This window comes from Mus musculus, chromosome 13, assembly GCF_000001635.26.
Source record: "Mus musculus strain C57BL/6J chromosome 13, GRCm38.p6 C57BL/6J".
NCBI classification, from domain to species: Eukaryota; Metazoa; Chordata; class Mammalia; order Rodentia; family Muridae; genus Mus; species Mus musculus.
The window spans coordinates 20,544,733-20,564,848 of record NC_000079.6 but is presented as its reverse complement, the minus strand read 5'-3'; the positions used below and the strand labels follow the sequence as shown (position 1 = coordinate 20,564,848).

Genomic DNA, 20,116 nt, shown 5'->3' with positions numbered 1-20,116 from the left:
CTAACCGCTGGCCTACCTGCGGGGAAGGCAGAGGGTTGTTCCCTTTCCCTCCACATCTCCCCCTAGGACTTATGCTACCTCAGAATCTCAATGCTTTAATGATTGGTGTGCCTCTCTCTGGAAAGCATGACATTTTGCCACTTAAGAAGTACCTGTGTGAAATACAGCTTCACGTGAGAAAACAAGACACCTAGCCCTGCTGTTACATCACCCGGTCATTAGGGGGCAGTAGTAGAGACCGAGCAGATGTGGGTTACTTACAAAATCGGGCGAGACTGGAAATCTTCCTGGTTCATCCTCTCAGACTGGCGGATTTTCAGGATCTCGGTGTAGCTCAGGTTTTGCAGCTTGCTTTTGAACTGGTCCAGGGAACTAGGCTTGGTTGTAAGCGCTCTCATAACCTGCTCCTTCACCACCTGCATTACCTGTCAACGGAAAACAAGATCATTACATTCCTGGGGCCAACCTTTCCTGTTCAGAAACGACTCCCACGTTAAGCTCCTTGCTCCCTGGAGCACAGTGTGACCTCTGGGCTCCAACCTTGAGTGTGCTTTCTGAAAAGATAAACTTTCATTATGTATACTTCTATTTTTTCTTAAACTGTGGGAACCACAAGGAAGAAAATAGACTAAGCTGAAGTGAAGGGCAGGGGAGAGTGCCTATTTGCTCTATATATTATCTGACAGCTACTGATATAGCAGTATAAACAGTACAAACTCAAAAGTCAGAAAGCAACAAAGGCCAAACCACAGCTAAAAGCCTGCATATTAATTATTTCTTCCAGGAGAAAATTGCTGTGATAAAATTAACTGTGCGGTTTGGCTGGCACCAACTCAAATGAATACAGAGATACCTACAGCTCTCAGACCTCATCCTCATATCACTAGGGTCTAAGTCTTCATACACATTGTGCATTTGGAAATGGGTACATATTCTTTCTCTTTGAGTCGGCCACTAAGCAGAGAAATCATTATATTACAACAGACATATCGCACTGGAAACTTCAAGAAAATAAGGACATGGTAATTTATGCCCCTAGACAGGTCCACATGGGGCCATCAACCATTGCCTATATTAATGCATATTCATCTTCATCAAACACATAAAGAAAAAAAAGGTCAGAGGACCCACAGGGTATCCAGTAGCTATTCTTCATCCTTCATTACAAATGAGAACTTTTATTACAAATGTTACCTTTGATTGGGTTTGCTACCAAGTACCCACTGCCCTAGCAGGTACTGTGTGAGTGTGTGTGTGTGTGTGTGTGTGTGTGTGTGTGTGTGTGTGTGTTTGTTTCTCTTTACCCACTTCAATCAGCAAACACATATAACTTCTATTTTATGAAGAACTGAAGCTTCAAAATATTAATAAATTAGCTTAGAATCACAGTCAGTTGGTATGCAGATAAGCTGAGATTTAATTTCAAGTTTGTAAATATTCTACCACTTCTTATCCCACCCTTCCCTAGTGCTGTTTAGACATTTAAAAATAAGATAAAACTATGTATGTGCATCTGCTTTGTGAAAATCGTGGAAGCCAGCACTCTGTTAGGCATCATCTCATTTAATCCCCTCTCTAATAGAGAGGAACAGGATAGGAGTATTGTACACATAAAGGAACTGAGGGAAGATTGATAACTTGCCTAACATAAATCTAGAAGCATTCTCGGGGACCAAGTATGATGGCTATAATATTGACTTTATGTTGAAGAGATATGAAGCAGATACAGACTCTGCCTTCTGTGGGCTAACGGTCTAATGAGATGGAAATAAGGCCCAAGATCACAACAGAAGTGTGGAGAGAACCAATGGTGACACACTCCTGACAGATGGGAGACACTGTATTCAAGAGACGTTTGATATCATCTTTAGAGGAACAATGGGGGTTCCACTGGTGTATACTCAGACAAATAGCCTACAACACTTCCACTCATTAGCAGCTCTGAACCGGGGCTACAACTAAATCAGAAACGACTACCTAAGCTTCATTCCATGCTCCAAGTGTAACAAGACAGGACACTTTCCAGCTGAACTTCAACTGCATCTGTTTTTATACTCAGGCATAATTGTCAATTTGGGATGCTTGACAAATTTTGAAATTCTAAATATTTCATGCCATGAAGCATAATCAACAGCTAAATGTGCTCAAGACTGAATTCTGGTGTGTTGCCATTGGGGGTTGCCCGCTGCCCATTTAGGGAGCCTTGGAGTGAAGCCAGTGAGGTAATGGTTTTCCAGTGTTATTTGCTCTTCTGGTAGGATGGTGGAGCATGCAAGAGAATGGTGCAATAATTAAAATAAAGAAGTGGCATTGTAAACAGTATCAGGACAAAACTGACACAGTGTGGAGCTCACTCCATCCCCTTTGTTTTACAAATGAAAAACTGGAAGTTCAGAGAGCTGGGTGGTTTTCCCAATGCATGTATTTAAGGAAGTGTCCCAAGAGATGGCAGTTTCCACGTCATAGCTGCTGAGATTTATGCTTGGGCTCATAGGTGATCATGTGACCTAACTGCTCCATCAGCACCCTTGTCCAGGCTGTTCCAATTTAACTTGCGATATACCCAAAGCCTGCTCTTTCTCAGGTTAAGACTAAAAACATACCCCTTAATACAGAGGATGATGGGACATCTAGACAGCGTAACAGAATCAGGCAAAAGGCCGGGCACTAATTGTAGAGGACTGACAGAGGTTATGCTTTGTGCAATCTGAAATTCCTCTAATTTTACTTTTTGATATTTTGGTACCTGAATCAGTTTTCTTTTCTTAAAATTTTCTTCTTCTCAAGTGGATATACATTCTACTTTCTTAAGTTGATATGAATGGGACTCTTGCTATTTTCAATCAGACTCCCAACAAATATCTGGTGAACTCTGAGAGAATAGCATCTTATGGGTCCGAAGAAAACAGACAGAAGGAGCCAAGGGGGAAGATGAATAGAGTTGATGGCACTACTTTAATAAGAAGATAGCCTGGAGAATTGGCTCAGTGGTTAAGAGAAACGGCTGCTTTTCCAGAGGACTTGGGTTTATTTCACAGAACCCACATGCTGTCATTCACCCTAGTTCTAGGGAACCCAATGCTCTCTGGACTCTGTGGGCATTAGCCATATAAGTGGTACACACCCATACATGCAGGCAAAATACCGGTGCACATAAAAATAAAATTTGAATTTAAAAAGGAAAATCACTTTTAAATTTACCTTTCATTATATACCACAGTTGAATATTTGCTTGGAAACAATGAATCCCTTACCAAATTCATGGACATATTTCTAGTCAAACCTGATGCTCGAGCCTCATTAACTGCTGATACAAGACTACTATCCCCACTGGGAAGAATACCTTGAAGAAAGGCCTTTAAATCTTCCTTTCAACTTGGAAAAACAAAAAGCATAAAACTTTCCCTAAAAGTAGACGGGTTGACTGGCATCTGCAGCCAGGAGGAGGAATAAGAATGGAGTGTATGAAGCATAGATGAGCAGCTGGTGGGCCAACACTAGCTTTCCCACCCCGGGCTCACTTTCTTCTGGTGCTGGCCCTAAGAAGTTCTAATGTTACTCTCAATGCCAAGCAACATATGGAAGAGTCGGTAGGTTGTTTTTGTTTGTTAGTTTTAAGATGATAAAGTAGTAAGTGAAACATCTCTCTAGCTCTTTGCAAAATAAATTCTAGCTCCTACAGTTTTGTAATTAATGATGTGAATTCTCGTCATGTCATGTATAGAACAGAACAAGACACTTTCAACACCGTTCTTTGAAAGACATGGAATCATCGGCCATTGATTTGAAAAATCTGCAGATGATAAGGCAGGGGCATCAGTAAATGGCTAATGAAACACTTTACCCAGGGTGCCCATACTGCCACAGACACCAAAGGGATTGAGCTCTTACGATATGCATTTGTTGTTGTGTTGGCATTGGTCCATTACTCAGGCGATGTCTGCAGCACCTGGGTAGTTTACCCCACACAGTTTGTTCTCTGTAAGGTCTTATCAAACAACACAGTGTGGGATTCCCATAGGACATTTGTACCTCACAGAGAAAAGCTTGGCTCCTTGGAAGACTGTTTTAAAAACTGAACCAGACAGGCCTTGGGTAAGTCAATCTAACTTCTATTCATTTAAACTGTTCCTGGGTCCTACTCCAAGACCCACAGAGCTTCTCTGTGTTCCTATTCCCATCTGCTGAGGCCTTGTCTTTATGCCTACAACCTTCCAGAGCGTCAGCCATTCTCTCACCCCTCACATGTTAGTAAACTCCAACTCAGGTAAAGGTGCTGAGGGACATTGGGTGCCTTGTTCTAAATAAGCTCTCAGAATACACTGCCCCTCCCCCACCTGAGATGGCTTTTTTCCATCTCACAAACGATATGATTTTCTTTGGTATCGTTAACCATACTTTGTCTCCATTTCTTTAGTGTGGTCCTCCTCATGATGCTCTGAGAACCCTGCCTCTACCATGTCTATCTGAAGGAGCAACAAGGCCTAATTTGTCGACAAAAACCAGCCTGTGTTGAATGAGGACAAAGAGACTTGTCCTTTCTTTCTCTGTACAGCACCACTTCAGAGTATAGTAATTACTTGGCACATTCTGTTAAGGAGCTGAGGACCATGAGCTGGGAAGAGGAACAGTTTTCTGGAGACTGAATCCTCCCTATGGTATTAGCATATTTCCAGCTAGAGTTCTGAGATCTCATTCATCCACATGACAAAGCCTGTTCTGAAGGGACCAGACACCTGTACTCATATGACTGCCAAGCAAACCCACTCGTGAATTCCGAACCAATGATCAGAAAACATGGAACCATCAGGGATTAGGTGGTCACCTGCTCACAAAGAGCTGGAAATGTTGCTCTAGGGTCATGGCTGCCAAGTGAAGTCTAGTGGGATGTTGACTCTTTCTCCTGCCCTTTCCTTCCGTTCATTTCATAGTGTATGTGCTGACCTTTCCTAGAACTGTTGCCCCATATCTGACCTGCTTTGATCAGTAGACTTTGAACTTAAGTCTGTCCTTTCTAGCCTCTCCTTCCAATTTCCACCCCCTTTCAAATGATAAAGCCAAGTCAGTCACTTGTTAAAAACTATAGTGACTGAGTACTACTTTTGGTGTGCAGACTGGACAGTCAACATGTCACTGGTTGTGATAGCGTTAATTGTCAATTGAATGGAAGGCTAAAATCACCCAGGAGATGAGGCTCTGGGCCTGTCCTTGGGGGATTATCTTTATTATATTAATTAAGGTGGTATGACCCTTCCAGAATGAGTGACAGAAAATGCCTGAACAGAATATACAGATGGAGAACATGAACAGAGCACTGGTGTGCAGAGATGGTTGCTCTCTCTTTCTGATTAGGGATGCGATGTGACCAGTTCCCGAAAGTGCCAGTGCTTTTCTGGATATGATGGACTGCAGCCTAGAACTGTGAACTAAAGAAGCCCTTCTGCCTTAAATTGCTTTTGTTACTGAACTTTGTCCCGGCAACAGAAAGGAAGACACGAAGGCATCTTTCATCTTCTCATCTTTGCTGGGCCCCACACGTGAACTCCGAAACCTCTCCACACACGGGATAGTCAGCACGTTGGCTCTTTTACCCTCCCTCCTGCTCTCTTTCCTTCTGCTATTGAACCTTCCTTTTAATACCTGTTCTCCTTTTAGTTCTGCCTGAGAAAACACTGCTGATATGCCTTCCTCTTTCTGCACACCTGGGATTTGATCCTACATCCCCTATGACAGTACTGCCTGCACCACATGTAGACTCCCTGTCTCCTTCACTTATTACTCTGTCTTCAGAACCTGTGCAATCCAGTCATGGAGTAGTTATTGGGGAAAACATCTGTTTTCTTTATGTTTTGAAGGTTCATCAAACGTCAAAAGAAAGAATCTAGAAGAAAGCCCCCAAAGTCAGTGGTTTCCAACCATCAGAGAAAAACAGAGTTTAGGATGAGTTTTGTCTGGCTCAAACATCAAGACTTTGATTCTAGGAAGGGTTTCTGGAAATGGGTTCCTTCCAGGATGCTAATTTACACTTGGGGTTGAGGAATCTGGGCTTGAGCAAAGAGGACGGATGAGATAGGTAAGAGGACTGACACGCCAGGGAAGGCTAGTGTGGCTGCTCTTGCTCTCAGCATGCCTGCCTAGTGTGACATACAGATGCCAGCTGAGGACTTGAGTCATTAGCTGCTACCACCTGCCAGTCCACTAAAATATAGAGGACATCAGTGCTCTTGCCAAGAACAGTCAGGCACCAAGAGCAAGCAGCTATAGCCAGGCAAGTGACTGCTCCCAGCCTGTTTGGACAGGTTCCTCAGATGTCACCTTTACTAGGGTCATACCCTGTTTCCTGGGCTGTCTCTTTCTGATGTAGCCACAGAGCCTGTGTTGAAGGCATCTGGTAACTTCAATCATGAATGCTTTTAGAAGGACGGCAAACATTTTCCTAAGGAGCCCACAATTCCTTGGGCAGCAGTCAGAGTTAGCATCCCCAAATACATGACTAGAGCAGAGCAGCCATCCACTGTGTATCAATCCTGAGCAGGCAAACTTGTGACTGGCAGAGTCCAGGTAGGGCTGAGGGAGGACAGCTGTGAGAGTATCAAAGGTGATTTTTCAAGTGTACCTTGAGACCATAACAGAAGGGGGTTGCTGTTTTCCTCCTCCACTAACTGGTTTTTGCTTCAGAGAAAGTGGGACAGCTTCAAGCATCCTGTCATCATCTGAACAGAGATCTCTGAGGACCTTGGGCGTTATAACCAAGATAATTCATTATATAATGGCTGACTCAGTGCGTTCCATGCAGATGATAATACAGAGATGCCCAGTTCTGAAGACTAAGGTGGGTAATGTGAACAGCTGTTCTGCCCTTCCTGGGGAGTCCTTTTAATGTAAGGTTTAAGGCATTTATATAGGTGGTAAAAATCGTAAACCTTTCAACCGGCAAGTCATGTAAAAGGCAATCAGCGCTGGGGTCACAGAAGAACAACGGCCAGGGAAGCGCATGCTCCTCCCTGCCGCCTCTGCTCCTTCATGGAGGAAGCTGGAGAGTTGCATTCCTATGATCAGGAGGCATGTAGCACTGTGACAAACCACGTTGCCCCACTGAAACAGGGAGCCAAATTAACATGGGCAATCGGGCTAAATTTGCTGGTTAGCAAACTGAAGGTCCCAGAGGGCAAGAGAAAGATATTTTCACCAGCGTCTGATAGAATCAGCCCGAGGCAAAGAGGAATTGTGCCAATCACATTAGAGAATGACATTTAATGCATGGCTTTAAATAAACTGACAGGACAGGCAAGCCACTACAAGTGTGTGTAAGGAGGGCAGGGGAGGGGGCTTGTATTTTTTCCTTATTGGGGTTGGGGGTAAAAGGGGAGCATATTTTTAGCAAGCACATTACATTTTGGTCCTCTAATTCCTGCTCACGAATCTCATAGACACGCTGCCAGCACGGCCGAAGTACAGTCCCTGCAAGGCCTTTTGAATTTACACAGAACACTCCCAGCTGGAAAGTCTATTGAATGAGAGCTACTGCGAGTTGGTGGGGGGGGGGGGGGTCTGTGGTCATTGAACTATGGCTGCCCGGTAATGGGGGAGGAGGAAGAATCAGACTTTGCTGAGATCTTTAGTTAGGACGGGAAATTAACACAAGTTAGGCAGCCTTTTCTTCTCGCTGTGTGTGTGTGTGTGTGTGTGTGTGTGTGTGTGTGTGTGTGTGTGTGTGTATCTTTGTGTGTGTACGTGTGTATGCATGTGGAGACCAGAGGCCACTGTTAGGTGTTGTCCTCAGCCACTCTCCACATTATTTGCTGGAACATGGCTTCTCACGGAAGCCAGAGTGCAAGACTTTGCTAGGTGGGCTGGCCAGTCACTCCCAGGGCTCCACCCTGCTCCCAGCCTCGGAGTTACTAACATGAGCTGCCACACCCACCTTTTATATGGTTGTCGGGGGATTCCGGATCTCGTGCTTGCTTAGGGTGCACCTTTACCCTGCTGAGCCACCCTTACCTCAGCTCCTCCTCACATGGTCTGCATAGCTCTCCTGCCAGCAGGCACTACAGCCGCTTGCAGACCGCGTGAGGTCCATCGCTGCCTCCTTTATGCTCCATGTTTAAGGCCTGTATGAGGGAGCCAGTGGCCACTGGGCTACTCCTTTGGTCTCAACAGCTGAATGTTGGAATTTCACTTAACTCATCTGTATATTTCTTGTTGTCAATTCACTTGTGGAGTGAATGGAAGAGAAGAGGAACATAGCGGGTACACATAAAACAGCCTCCTATGATGTGGCAATCAGACACCAGGAAGGAGTAAATGAAGTGTCTCTGGTCTCATTTTGAAGGTAAAACCTAAGCTGTGCCGGTTTAAATCTCTCAGCCTGTTTTGAATTCACTATTAAATAGTGACAAATGAAAGTGGAGAACCTGCTCCACTGGAAGGGAGATTTAATAAACTTTAAAAGCAGTCTGCTTAGGCTCAAACTCAGAGGAAATGGAGTGGGAAAAGAACGTCTGGTTCCATAAAGAAGCCCTGGTGCCAGGCAAGGCTGTAGAGCTGAGGACATTGCATAGCTGACTCAGCACATCCTCCATAGCTGACTCAGCACATCCTCCATAAAGAGCTGGCATCCAACCCTGGGGATGCCTTGTGCAGACAGATGGGTGGTGGGTACAGGAGCACACTGGTCAACACTCAACTGTACGTAAAGCCACCCTTCAGTATCTTCGAGGGATTGGTTTGAGGATACTTGTGGATTCTCAAATCTGAAGATCTGAATCTCTTACATAAAATGGCATAGTGTTTGCAAACGCCTACCTATATCCTCCCCTCTACTGCAAATCACTTGCAAATGAGGTACTGTACCTAACACAACATCAGTGCTGTTCAGTAGCTTTCCTAACATACTGTTTATAGAATAAAGACAAGGAAGAAGCTGCATACACTCAGCATAGAGACAACCCTCCATGGCCAAAGATTTTTGATTCCTAATCTGGATACCATGTCTATAGATATAGAGGGCTGGCTGTCCTCACCATCCGTCTCTAACTACCTCTCCCCATACAGAAAACACAAGGCTGACTGTGACATGGTAAAAGCCCTATTCTCAGATGGAACATTGAGACTACCATGAGACTACCAAGTCCAGCTGATTCATCCTAAGGATAAATACATTTGGGTTTAAGTTTATGTAATAAGTTTTGCTTCCTGGTATTGGTATTAGATGATTTGGCTGGTTGTGGTGGTGCCTACTGGTAGGAAATGCTGAAGAGGTAAGGCAAGAGATCACAAGGCAGGAGACGCTGTAGGGGAGTAATGTAGATGCAATACTCATATATGATACTCATGTATGAAGTTCTCAGAAACTTAAAAAGAAAATTTAGAACTATAATCAATCTTGCATCTGCTCAGCTAATACTTCACACTCACAGTATATATATGCTCTTCACTGGGTGAGATGCTGGCAGGGCCAAGAACTAGACCTAGTGGTCACCCAGAGAAACAGCAGGGAAGATGGTACACAAAAAAGTCCCAGTGACTTCGGAAAGCGCTCTGCGGGTGCAGGCTCTTCATATAATTCACGGAAGGGCATTCAGAGTGAGTTAAGCAGTCCCCTCGCTTCCGCATCAGGCAGAGCTCCAGTCTTACTCCAGGTTTCACCAACCGCATTTCTCAGAGCACACAGAGAATACTTATTCACTACTTGTCTCTCAAGTAAGACCTTGAAAACTCTACAGGAAGAGACTACATCTCATTAGTCTTTTTTAAAAATATCACCACTGGATTCTAAAATTCCTTCTAACTAGAAAAATTCCCCATCGGTCCAGTAAATTGAAGGTCAACTGGACCGTATTTCTAGAGGTACATGAAAAATATGATTTCTGGCCAGTCTTTGTGAAGACCAGGGACAAATCCCTGTGATAGTCTTAAACAGGTGAGAAAAGGGCTCATAGCAGGAGCGATGATAGATTAACTCGGGTAAGCACATGGCCACACCGGCACTGTGCTGTATTTCTCCCAGATGGTTGAAATGGAGACATCTCATAAATCCCTAGGCCCTTTCTTTCCTTTGCAGGTTATTATAGTGTCCCAGGGCAGAAGAGCACTCTCCAAAGTAAAGTAATTGTGAGCCATTTATTATGTTTAAAGGAGAGCCTGCCATCCATTACAGCCACCATGCTCAGACAATTAAAGTGGTGGAAGTGACTATGCAAAACTTGCTGCCACTTGCTGTCTCAAGTCACATGCAGAACTGAAAGGGCTCTGCGCCCCCTTGCAAGCCTCCCTCCCCCCAGTATCTTTTTCTGTTCTTCGTCCAGACCACTCACAGCTCTGAAGCAAACTGTCCCGTGGCTTCCAAAGAGTTCACTGGGTCTGCCATGCTCTCTAGATGCTGATGCTCTCTTTGCATCCAAAGCAAGGAACAGCATGGATGGCAATGGTGTGACGTGCACACCAGCATTCTCCTTTACCCCGCCAGTGGTCCGCATCAGTAACTTACTACAACACTTCCTCCCTCTGAGCCAGGATGCTGCAAAGCAAGATATTGCTACCCATCAATTGAACTTCATGCACAAAGGCAAAACACTAGTTAATTTTAATGCACAGCAATGAGCAATACCTTTGGATCAAATATTCTCAAAAGTTCCAATGTCTACCAACTGAAATTCCTTACAGATTAGTCAAAAACATATTATAACTTGAACTTGAATGTGTTTTTATGTGCTCATGGGTTTTTGGTTGTTCAGTCCAATAACTAAATGGTATTTCTATATCATCGCCATCTTGATCATTGAAGCCCATATACATATCTCTGAAAATGGCATAATATTTGGGGTAAGAATTGACCTATGGGCCATATCAAGCACCCTGGAGGGGCTGAGGAATACCATTGAATGAATGAAACTATAAGCAGACATTAGGTCCAGTGATAGACCTTCTGATACCTAGAACAACTCTATCTACATTAAAAATCCAATGTTTTATACTGCTAGGGAAACTGGAGTATATTTAACTTCTAGGAAATATTTTAGAATTATAATAAGAATGAAGTTAAGTTTTTAAACATACATATGTATTCATATAACGAAGATGTTCTTGTGCCCTCTTCATTAAAAGAGAGCCAGAACAGCTGGGATTTGAGGTCTTAGACGAAGAGAAGAGAAGAGAAGAGAAGAGAAGAGAAGAGAAGAGAAGAGAAGAGAAGAGAAGAGAAGAAAGGAAGGAAGAAAGAGAGGAAGGAAGGAAGGAAGGAAGGAAGGAAGGAAGGAAGGAAGGAAGGAAGGAAGAGGGAGGGAGGGAGCAGGGCAAGGAAAGGAAACCAGGAAAAATCCAACAAGGTTATGAAGGCAAAGTTAAGAAATGAATATAAAACACAAACATATGAAATGATTATGTCCAAAGGAACATAATGCAGAGAGAGCTCAGATACACATGTACTTCTTGAGAAGGACCATGCCCATGACAGTGTCCTGGAAACTTGAGTCTCCTAATGGCACTGTAGCCACCTAGTGTAAGTACATTTGATGATGTTCACAAATGTTCACCTGACTGCTTTGCCCGAAGTTGTCCTTACTGCTAATCAGCACATCACCAGAGAATCCATGCCATGTTAAACATGGTATGTTTTAAAGAAGGAAGGATAGTATCAAAGGAGGTTGGGTTTTTCTGTAAGAATGTTTATTATTTATTTATTAGATATTTTCTTTATATACATTTCAAATGCTATCCCGAAAGTTCCCTATACCCTCCTTCCACCCTGCTCCCCTACCCACCCACTCCTGCTTCTTGGCCCTGGTGTTCCCCTGTACTGGGGCATATAAAGTTTGCAATACCAAGGGGCCTCTCTTTCCAGTGATGGCCAACTAGGCCATCTTCTGCTACATATAAAGGTACCTATCATGCAAAGTGACAACTAGAGCAAGCTTCAGAAATAAATAGATGTTCAACAACATCGTGGTAACTCTAAGATTCTTTTTGACTCCTTGTATTTTTTCTTTGGTAATTTCATATATGCTATAATGCATCTTGACCACATTTATGGCAACTCTTCCCTCTCACTCCCCCACACATCATCAAGAAAAGTATATACCTTTTGTTGGACTTCGTTACGTATTTCATTCTTAAAGTAAAAATATACTTTAAAACTGAAAATAATTTAATATCTAGTGGCTTGCACGTTGTTATTTTGTTACTTTGTTCTTCTTTCTTTCTCTACCCCCTTTCTTCCACCCTTTCAACCCACTAACACTAGATAAAAAAGAAAAAAAGATAGAGAGGAAAGGAAAGATATCCTTGAATAAAGTCCAGGATCAGCAGTGGGAAAATGATATCATTAAACTACTTCCTAATGATTAGGGGCATGAAGCTCCTTGGGGCAAGTTTGATCTGTACCATCAGGATATGTAATTTCTTCTTTGTGCATGACTACCTAAAAACCCACAACCAACAATTCCCACATTTCCTGACACCTCTCAGGACCCTGTTATTTATGTATCCTCTAAAAAGTCTCCAGAATTGTTACCCAATAGGGGTGTGAGATTTAGAACTAAAGAGTAAATGGGTCTCTCAACCTATTTAATTGCCCTTCTGCATGAGTAGTCTACTAGACATTGGGCAAAAGGAAGTGAGCTTGGCACAGGTCACAGATGTATGTGCATCATATGTATCTATGTATGTGTAGCTCTAATGAGTTGAGAATCCTGGAATTTGGGGCTGATGTTAACATTGAGAGACAGGCTGAAGCAACGGAGAGACAGAATTCAGTGAGTTACTCAAAACAATATTCTAGAAAGTGGAAAAGCAATGCTATGGACCTGAAAGTTATAACTCTCAGGCTTCTTACTGTCTGCTGTGCAGGCAGGGATGCCCAGTGATCACCCCAAGTGCTCTGTGGGTTAAAGGAATAGCCCCATCCAGGTGGGATGTCCAGAAGACCTCTGTGAGCTGAGCAGGTTCATGAAAGAGGGTAAGATTTCTAAAAAGAAGAGGGGTGGATAGGACTTCTAAGCTGACGGAAAGGCCACTGCTCTGATCATTTCAGAGTAAAGTCCAAGGGAAATGTTGTAATGGAGTCAGGAGAACTGGATTTGATTCCTGGCTCAATCACTCACCATCTGTGCATCCTTGGTCAAATATCTGACTTGCTCTAAGTCTCAGATTCACAATAAACTGGACAGTGCAGTACAATCCCTCCCCCAATGATTAAAAAAGAGAATCTTGTTAAGATTCTCTGAGGGTGTTGGATACAAATGGCTGGTGCTTATTTTTCATTTAGGAAGAACTAGGAGTTTGAAGACAGGTTGAGATCAAAGTATGGACACTTGGTGCAGCTACATGGAATGATGCAGTCTGAAAATGATGGTGGAAGTGCATGATATGTAAGGATGGATGATAAAAGCCAAAGACTATCAGCGAAGCCTAGGCCTGAGGCCCCTGGTATCAGGAATTTCTGATCATAAGGTGCATCCTTACATATTTCTGTATTTTCTCCAAGTGAGCTTGGATTTCCATGTCTTTTGATCTGAGTGTTGTTACCAGGTTTGTGAGAAACCCTTTCTCCATACAATAACGATTTTGTCTTCAGGAAATATTCTTAAAGCCTTTGGTCCAGCACTATCACTGGAATGTAACACTAACACAGAGGGAGGTGTTTCTGCCAGGGACAAACATCCACATGATGGTAAAGAGAAAAGGTATCTATCCTGTAAAGTGAAATAACTTTTAGGAAGTTTTGTGTTTAATTTGAGCTCATTATTAAAACAACAATGGCATTTCTCTACAATTTAAAAACCATCATATCCCTTTCTTACGCTCTACTTAAATGATAGAAAGAGACCAAAGAGAGAATAGTAAAGAAATGGATGTCCAAGCAACCTGCCACGTAGGAAAATGAAATGAGAAAGAAGTGCAGGTGGCGCTGTCAGCACAACAAGACCACATGAAAACAGCCTTCCCATTGTAGCATAAGATCTTTCCAAGAATCTCAAGTAGAAGCTGCCCCTTAATTTTGATCTCTTCCTAGATCATGATGTGTGGCATAGCACCTTGTCCTGATACTGGGTAGTGAGAATCTGCCAACACTGCCAAACAATTGTGGGGCTGTGAGATACTAAACAGGGCATTATGCCAGCAAGATAAGATATTTGTATAACATATATGTATGTATGTATGTATGTATGTATGTATATGTATAAATGAAGTGCATTTACTGTTGTTGTTTTTAAAATGGGGCCTCACTATGTTGTCCTGGATTCCCTCAAATTCTAGGCTTAAGTAACACCTTCTCCTGAATAGCTAGGATTACAGGTCTATACCACTATGCTCAACTAAATTTACTTTTGACCTGTGATATTTTCAGCTTACCATGGGTATCTTAGAAGATAGCCGTGTCATTAGTCAGTGAGCACCCATCCATCAATAGCATGTCAGAGAACTATCTTGAGTATCTACCATACATCTAGACCCCCAAACACGGTCAATCTCGGGCTAGGCCCTTCTCTAGTTAGATAGCCAGAAGTCATACTGATGTCTCTGAATGACCCTTCTGTTGTGAAAGCCACTCCCCCTTACTTCTCAGCCAACTTTCAGCTATTTGTCTTTGGCTAAGTGGGTTTCTAAGGTGGCTCTGCATACTGCTTGCTCTCCGCACATCATTAATCAATGCCAAACTTAGCAGGCTCCAGGCCCAGCTGAGAATACAAGCTTCTTGGCTCATCACCCCAACACCTCATGAACAAACATGAATGATGACTGCTGGGTAAACACCTCCCAGAGAATGCGAGTCAGCTAAATGAGTATTGCTTTAGATGTTACACCGAGGAAGAATGTATGACAAATATTGATATCCAAGCTGTTTTAGACATAGTCATTTTCCAATGTGCTGAAGCTTGCTGGCTTTAGTTAGAGTGTTAAATTGTGAGACTGATGAAATGTGGGTCACTCTGTGAGTACAACCATGAACTTTCATGATACTGAATAGATGTATTGGAGCTATAATAATCATCTTCAAGGAGCAGAGCCACCAAAGAGTTTGTTACTAGCTTGGTAAAAAGGATGAGAGGTCTTGAATTGTAACAGGAGAGCTCTCTCCTCTCTATGTCTTCAGAGGAAATGTTCATGCTTAGAAAGCCACCAGGAGTTGTGCAGAGATGGTCATGGAGCCACATCCAAATAGATTTAATTGGAAATTCCTAGAACATCCCTTATAGTCAGAGCTGTTCAGGGATAATTCTAATGGATGTTGTACAGGATGCTAATCTATGATGGGCAGGAAGAAAGAGGAAGTGAAAGGAGGAGAGTGAGATGCTGACAGTAACTAAATGGTCACACTCTTTCCTGCTTTATTTCTTATCTCTCTCCTGAGACCTTGTCAGTGATATGCAGTAGAAACAGCATGCTTTTAAAAACAAAGTCTATGGTTTGAATATGCCTGGCCCATGGGAAGTGGCACTATTAGGAGGTATGGTCTTGTTGAAAAGGCATGGGCTTGTTGAAGGATGTATGTCACTGTGTAGGTGGGCTTTGGGCTCGAGTTCCACCTAGTGTGGAAGTGACCTTCCTCCTAGCTGCCTATGGAAGACAGTCTTCTCCTGGCAGGCTTCGGATCAAGATGTAGACAGAACTCTTGGCTCCTCCAGTATCATGTCTATCTTTCTGCAGCCATGTTTCCATTATGATGATAATAGATTGAACCCCTGAAACTGTAAGCTAGCCCCAATTAAATGTTTACCTTTATATGAGTTGCCTTGGTCGTGGTGTCTCTTCACAGCAATGAAACCCTAACTAAGACAAGGTCTTGAGCAACTTCAAGCTTCTGAACCTTCGTAAAGACTGAGGTGGTATCTACATCAAATACTAGTGAAGAATTAAATTGATGACAAGAGGGAAAGTGCAAAATTATTTCCTGTATAGAGTATATGGTTCATAATTATTAGGGAATATTTTTGCCTTTGTTCTATTTATGGCCTATAACAACTATCACTTCATAGAGTTCATTTTATATATATTTAATTAAGCTGGGGAAGTATCTCAAATTCAAAGTTTGTCTCTGAAACACTTAGCACACTACAAAGAAGAGATACAGCTCTGGAAGAGGACTAAAGTGCTTGAGTAAGGGACAGGATAGAAAATACATCATAGAACTCAAGGTTTGATTCTCTGCTATTGAATCATTTATTTCCTTCATCAGCCTGAAACCACTAAGGGAACCTAGGATACACAAACACTTAGTAAGACATCATAGGACAGAATAACACCCTATGCATGCACTGGACGACCTTTGATTCAAAGGCAGCTGCTGCATCAGAGGAGAGGCATGCCAATAAGATATGTACTCGGGAGAGTAAAATGTGTACTTTATTTTGGGAAAACTTAAACAGGGCTTGTGGGAAAGGTGTCAAAACTTACACGTGAAAATTGCAGAATGTTTGTATTGTTGGAACAACAAGACCACATTTAATTTGGAGAGTTTGCCCAATTTGTGAGCAGAGAACACAGTGAGAGACAAAGTGCATGGGTGTCATTGTTACCTTCATGACAAGAAGACTTGTCTTGTCAAATGAACTAGATAAAAAACAGAGCACATACAAACTACCAAAAACAAAAGAGCCCAAACATGTGTACTACCCTCCCTACCCAGGAGGAAAGTTTTGGAGCACTTTGTGAATTAGCAAAGAATGCAACAAGAAGAGGCTTTGAGTAACGTACAGATAAGCCGACAATGAGCCTGATGCTCCAGCTTATGAGAAGTGCAGTCGTCTGCTCATTGGCTCGCTTGTGATGGCAATGAATCATGGGACTGTAGCGAGATACCTCTCTATCAGAAGCAGCTGACAAGGATCCTTCGCAGCCTTTAATCATAGAACTTGGCAGCTCAAAAGTCTGGTCAGAGCTTGAAAACACCATTAGTTAGGCAAGGATTAATAATGAGCTCTACAAACAACCTGAAAACCTGCAATCCTCTCTCAACTAGAACGTGCATGCTCCTCCTCCATCGGGAGCTCCCAGGGATCAAAGAGAAGCAGGTCGGTGAAGCTGGGGACCAGAAGTTCTTCTGCAGGAGAGGATCGGAGGGAAATCGGTTCATACAGAGGAGGGTGCAACCCTTCCGCATTCATCCCAGGAATCCAGCCCCGCTCACACCGGCAAAACAGCTTACTTGCGCGTGCTTGTCCTGTGTGAATCTGTCCAAGCTCCCAAACACACTGGTTTTCAGAACCAGTACTAGATTATAAATGTGGGGCTTTTAAAAAATTTTTACTTTTTGCATCTGAATCTGGTTTTGTGGGATACAAATGATAAAAAAATCTACCCTAGAGTTGTAAGGTGAAATTGACAATGCATATAAAATGCTGCAGACACTAGAAGGCACTAAAGGAATGCACATTTGTATTGCATTGTTTTAGAATGATCAGAAACATTTGAGTAAACTGCCTCCTGGCATAAAATACAAGACAGTTTTAGTTCAAGCAGTGAAAAGGAGTCAGATTTTATTTAATAGAGCAGTTTCTTACCACCAACCCAGTTCCTGTTTAGGTGGCTGCTGTGTTTGGCTCAGGATGCTGACCATCATCTTTGCATAGGTGAAAGAAACCTTCTCAGCCCTGCATTGTAATATGCTTACTCATTTAAGACAGGAAGAGCCAAGAATGACTTCAGACCTTGCTGGGATCTAGCTGAAGAGTTAAAACAAAGACAACGCCAACTAGAAGGACAAAAAGAATTCATGAATGGAAAGAGGGGGCCGAGCAGCAACAGCAAAGCAAAACAGAAGGCTGCAGGGCCATTTCCCAATCTTCCTGTCTGAGACAAGTTAAAAAATAGCACTGGCCTGTGTTGTCAACTCAAGAAATCAAAGCCGAAAGGATGCTGCTAGCTGAGTCATGGCAAGTGACCTGGGAGATAAGAAGGATGGATGTAGCTGTGGGTGACAGGTGATGAGGCAGGAGGTGAGGACTGTGTGGCTGGAAGGGATGAAGGCATCAAGCAGATAGATGCCCAGTGAGGGCCTAAAGTGCTTACAAAGGGTTTCCTTCATAAACTGCAAGCGCTTCAGGAAAGTTCTCAGGAGACGAGTTTATATAAGGCTTACGCAGAATCATGATCCAGCAGTTGAAATAGCAATGGTGTTGAAGCTGGAGGTACAGGGGGTGGAACACGGTGAAATTTCTCCCCTTCGTCTGATGAGGCTCCACTCCCTCATTCTGACAAGCCTTCTCTGGGAAGCTCTAAGGATGCAATGAAATGAGGCACCTGGCACGGGGCTGCACTTGAACGGCTGGTCGATAAACGGGTGTTCTTCTTCCCATGAGACCCATGCTACTCAAGTTTTTTTTCACATTTTCCTTTGCAGTCACTACTAGGTATAGTATCTTCACACAAGCAGAGGAATTAGAGGATCATCTTCCACCATGGTCCTGATGGCTAGCCTTCAGCATTCTGCTAGAATGGAGTCTGAACTATATAATTTTAATAATAAGCCGATTTGGCCACAACTGTTAAAATAAACCTGTCTTGTGAGATTTTTATAAATTTAACTGTTCTATAGTAAAGCACTAGGCAGAGATGTGTGTGTGTGTGTGTGTGTGTGTGTGTGTGTGTGTGTGGGTGTTCTATTAAGTAGCTTAGTTCTCTGATACAGTACTTCTCAACCCTACCCCACCTCTCCATCCTCCCGAGGGACAGTAGGACATCTCCTCACATAGACTGTGCATAGTACCTGCCAATATACAAAGCCAATAAAGGTAGCATTTGTCTGGACAAATTTCAGGGAGGGGCTTATGTGAGCCTCCGGCTGGTCCCCCAGCCTCCCCAATTCCTCTCATAACTTTGAAGAGCACTAAGAACTTACAGAAACACTGCCCAATGCCTTCTACCTAAGGAGATATGGCACACATACACTATCTTTGTACTTTCCTGGCCTTTCCTGGACAAAGCAGAAACACTCTAGAGAGTGGATATTCATGCTACTTGAGCAAAATGGCTCCATTTGGGTACAAATAGTAATTAGCTTAATGAAAGCCAAAGCTATAATTTCAACTGGCTTGGTTGCAGTGCAATTTAAGACACTGTGTAAGACTTTAGGGGCAGAGAGGAAAGTTCAGTGGAATTGAATGAGAGGCTATGGGAAAATTTTTTGAGAGAACTTTGAGTAAGACTCAGAAAATATTTTATTTTATTTTTTATTTTTTTTAGAAATTTTCTTCATTTACATTTCAAATGCTATCTCCTTTCCTAGTTTCCTCTCCGAAAGTCCCCTATACCCTCCCCCATACCTGATTGCTTTTAAAATGTTGTCAATATCATGATCTAAGTTGTGAAGAGTTAATTACTGAGTTTTAAGTCATGTTTCTGATTGAGCAGGATGAAATAATAATTTCCTCATTTATAATAAAGATCCAAAGTCCTTATTTGGAGTAGAAACTATTTCCAAAAAATTAATTCCAGAGTTACTAACCACTAAATATAAGAATGCCAGACTTGCCTGCTTGACATAGCAAGTATATTTGGCAAAAAGAAGATGTAATTGATAAGTTATTTAATTACAAATTGAGAGTTAATTATTGTAGCATTTGAAGCTAACAAGGGACTTACACTAAGACTACTAAGAATGTAAAGTAGATAAAGGACACAAAACACTCATTTTCAGAAAGGAACATTAGATTAAAAAAGGAGTGAAAAGATGCAGTCCCAACTAGCCATCAAAAGAATGGAAACTAAAATAATTAAATGCCACTTTCAGATATCAGAATGACCAAGACGTATTTCATTTAATGGTGGAAAGGTAAGGATATGGGACCTCTCATATATGGCTTCCAGAATAAAAGCCAACCTGAAATGAAATTTGCATATATCACATGACCCATGGATCTAACTCCTGGGCAAATCTAAGAAGTAATTCCATATAGATCTTCAAAGGTCACAAATGAGGATGTCGGTTGTGGAATTCTTTGTGGCAGAAGTGAGCTAAGTAGAGCATGAATGTTTATCAACCACAGCAAATATAAACTAAAATGGAATATATGCTGTAGACAGACCTTTGCTATGTTGTGTGTTCTTTTTATCCTTCTCCACCCACTTTTCCCACTCTTTCCATCCCCAAACATCAGATAGGAGAGAAAAAAAGGAT

General features: G+C 42.5%; 1 protein-coding gene across 8 annotated transcripts in view; it reads right to left on the bottom strand.

The window, feature by feature from the left end:
• The window catches only part of Elmo1 (engulfment and cell motility 1), a 517,847-nt gene that overhangs the window by 43,505 nt on the left and 454,226 nt on the right, over positions 1-20,116 (bottom strand). For all 8 annotated transcript variants that reach the window (NM_080288.2, XM_006516544.4, XM_006516547.3 and 5 more), the window contains one exon: positions 262-425. In NM_080288.2, coding sequence (NP_525027.1) covers positions 262-425 — 164 coding nt within the window. The remainder of the gene's footprint in view (positions 1-261; positions 426-20,116) is intronic.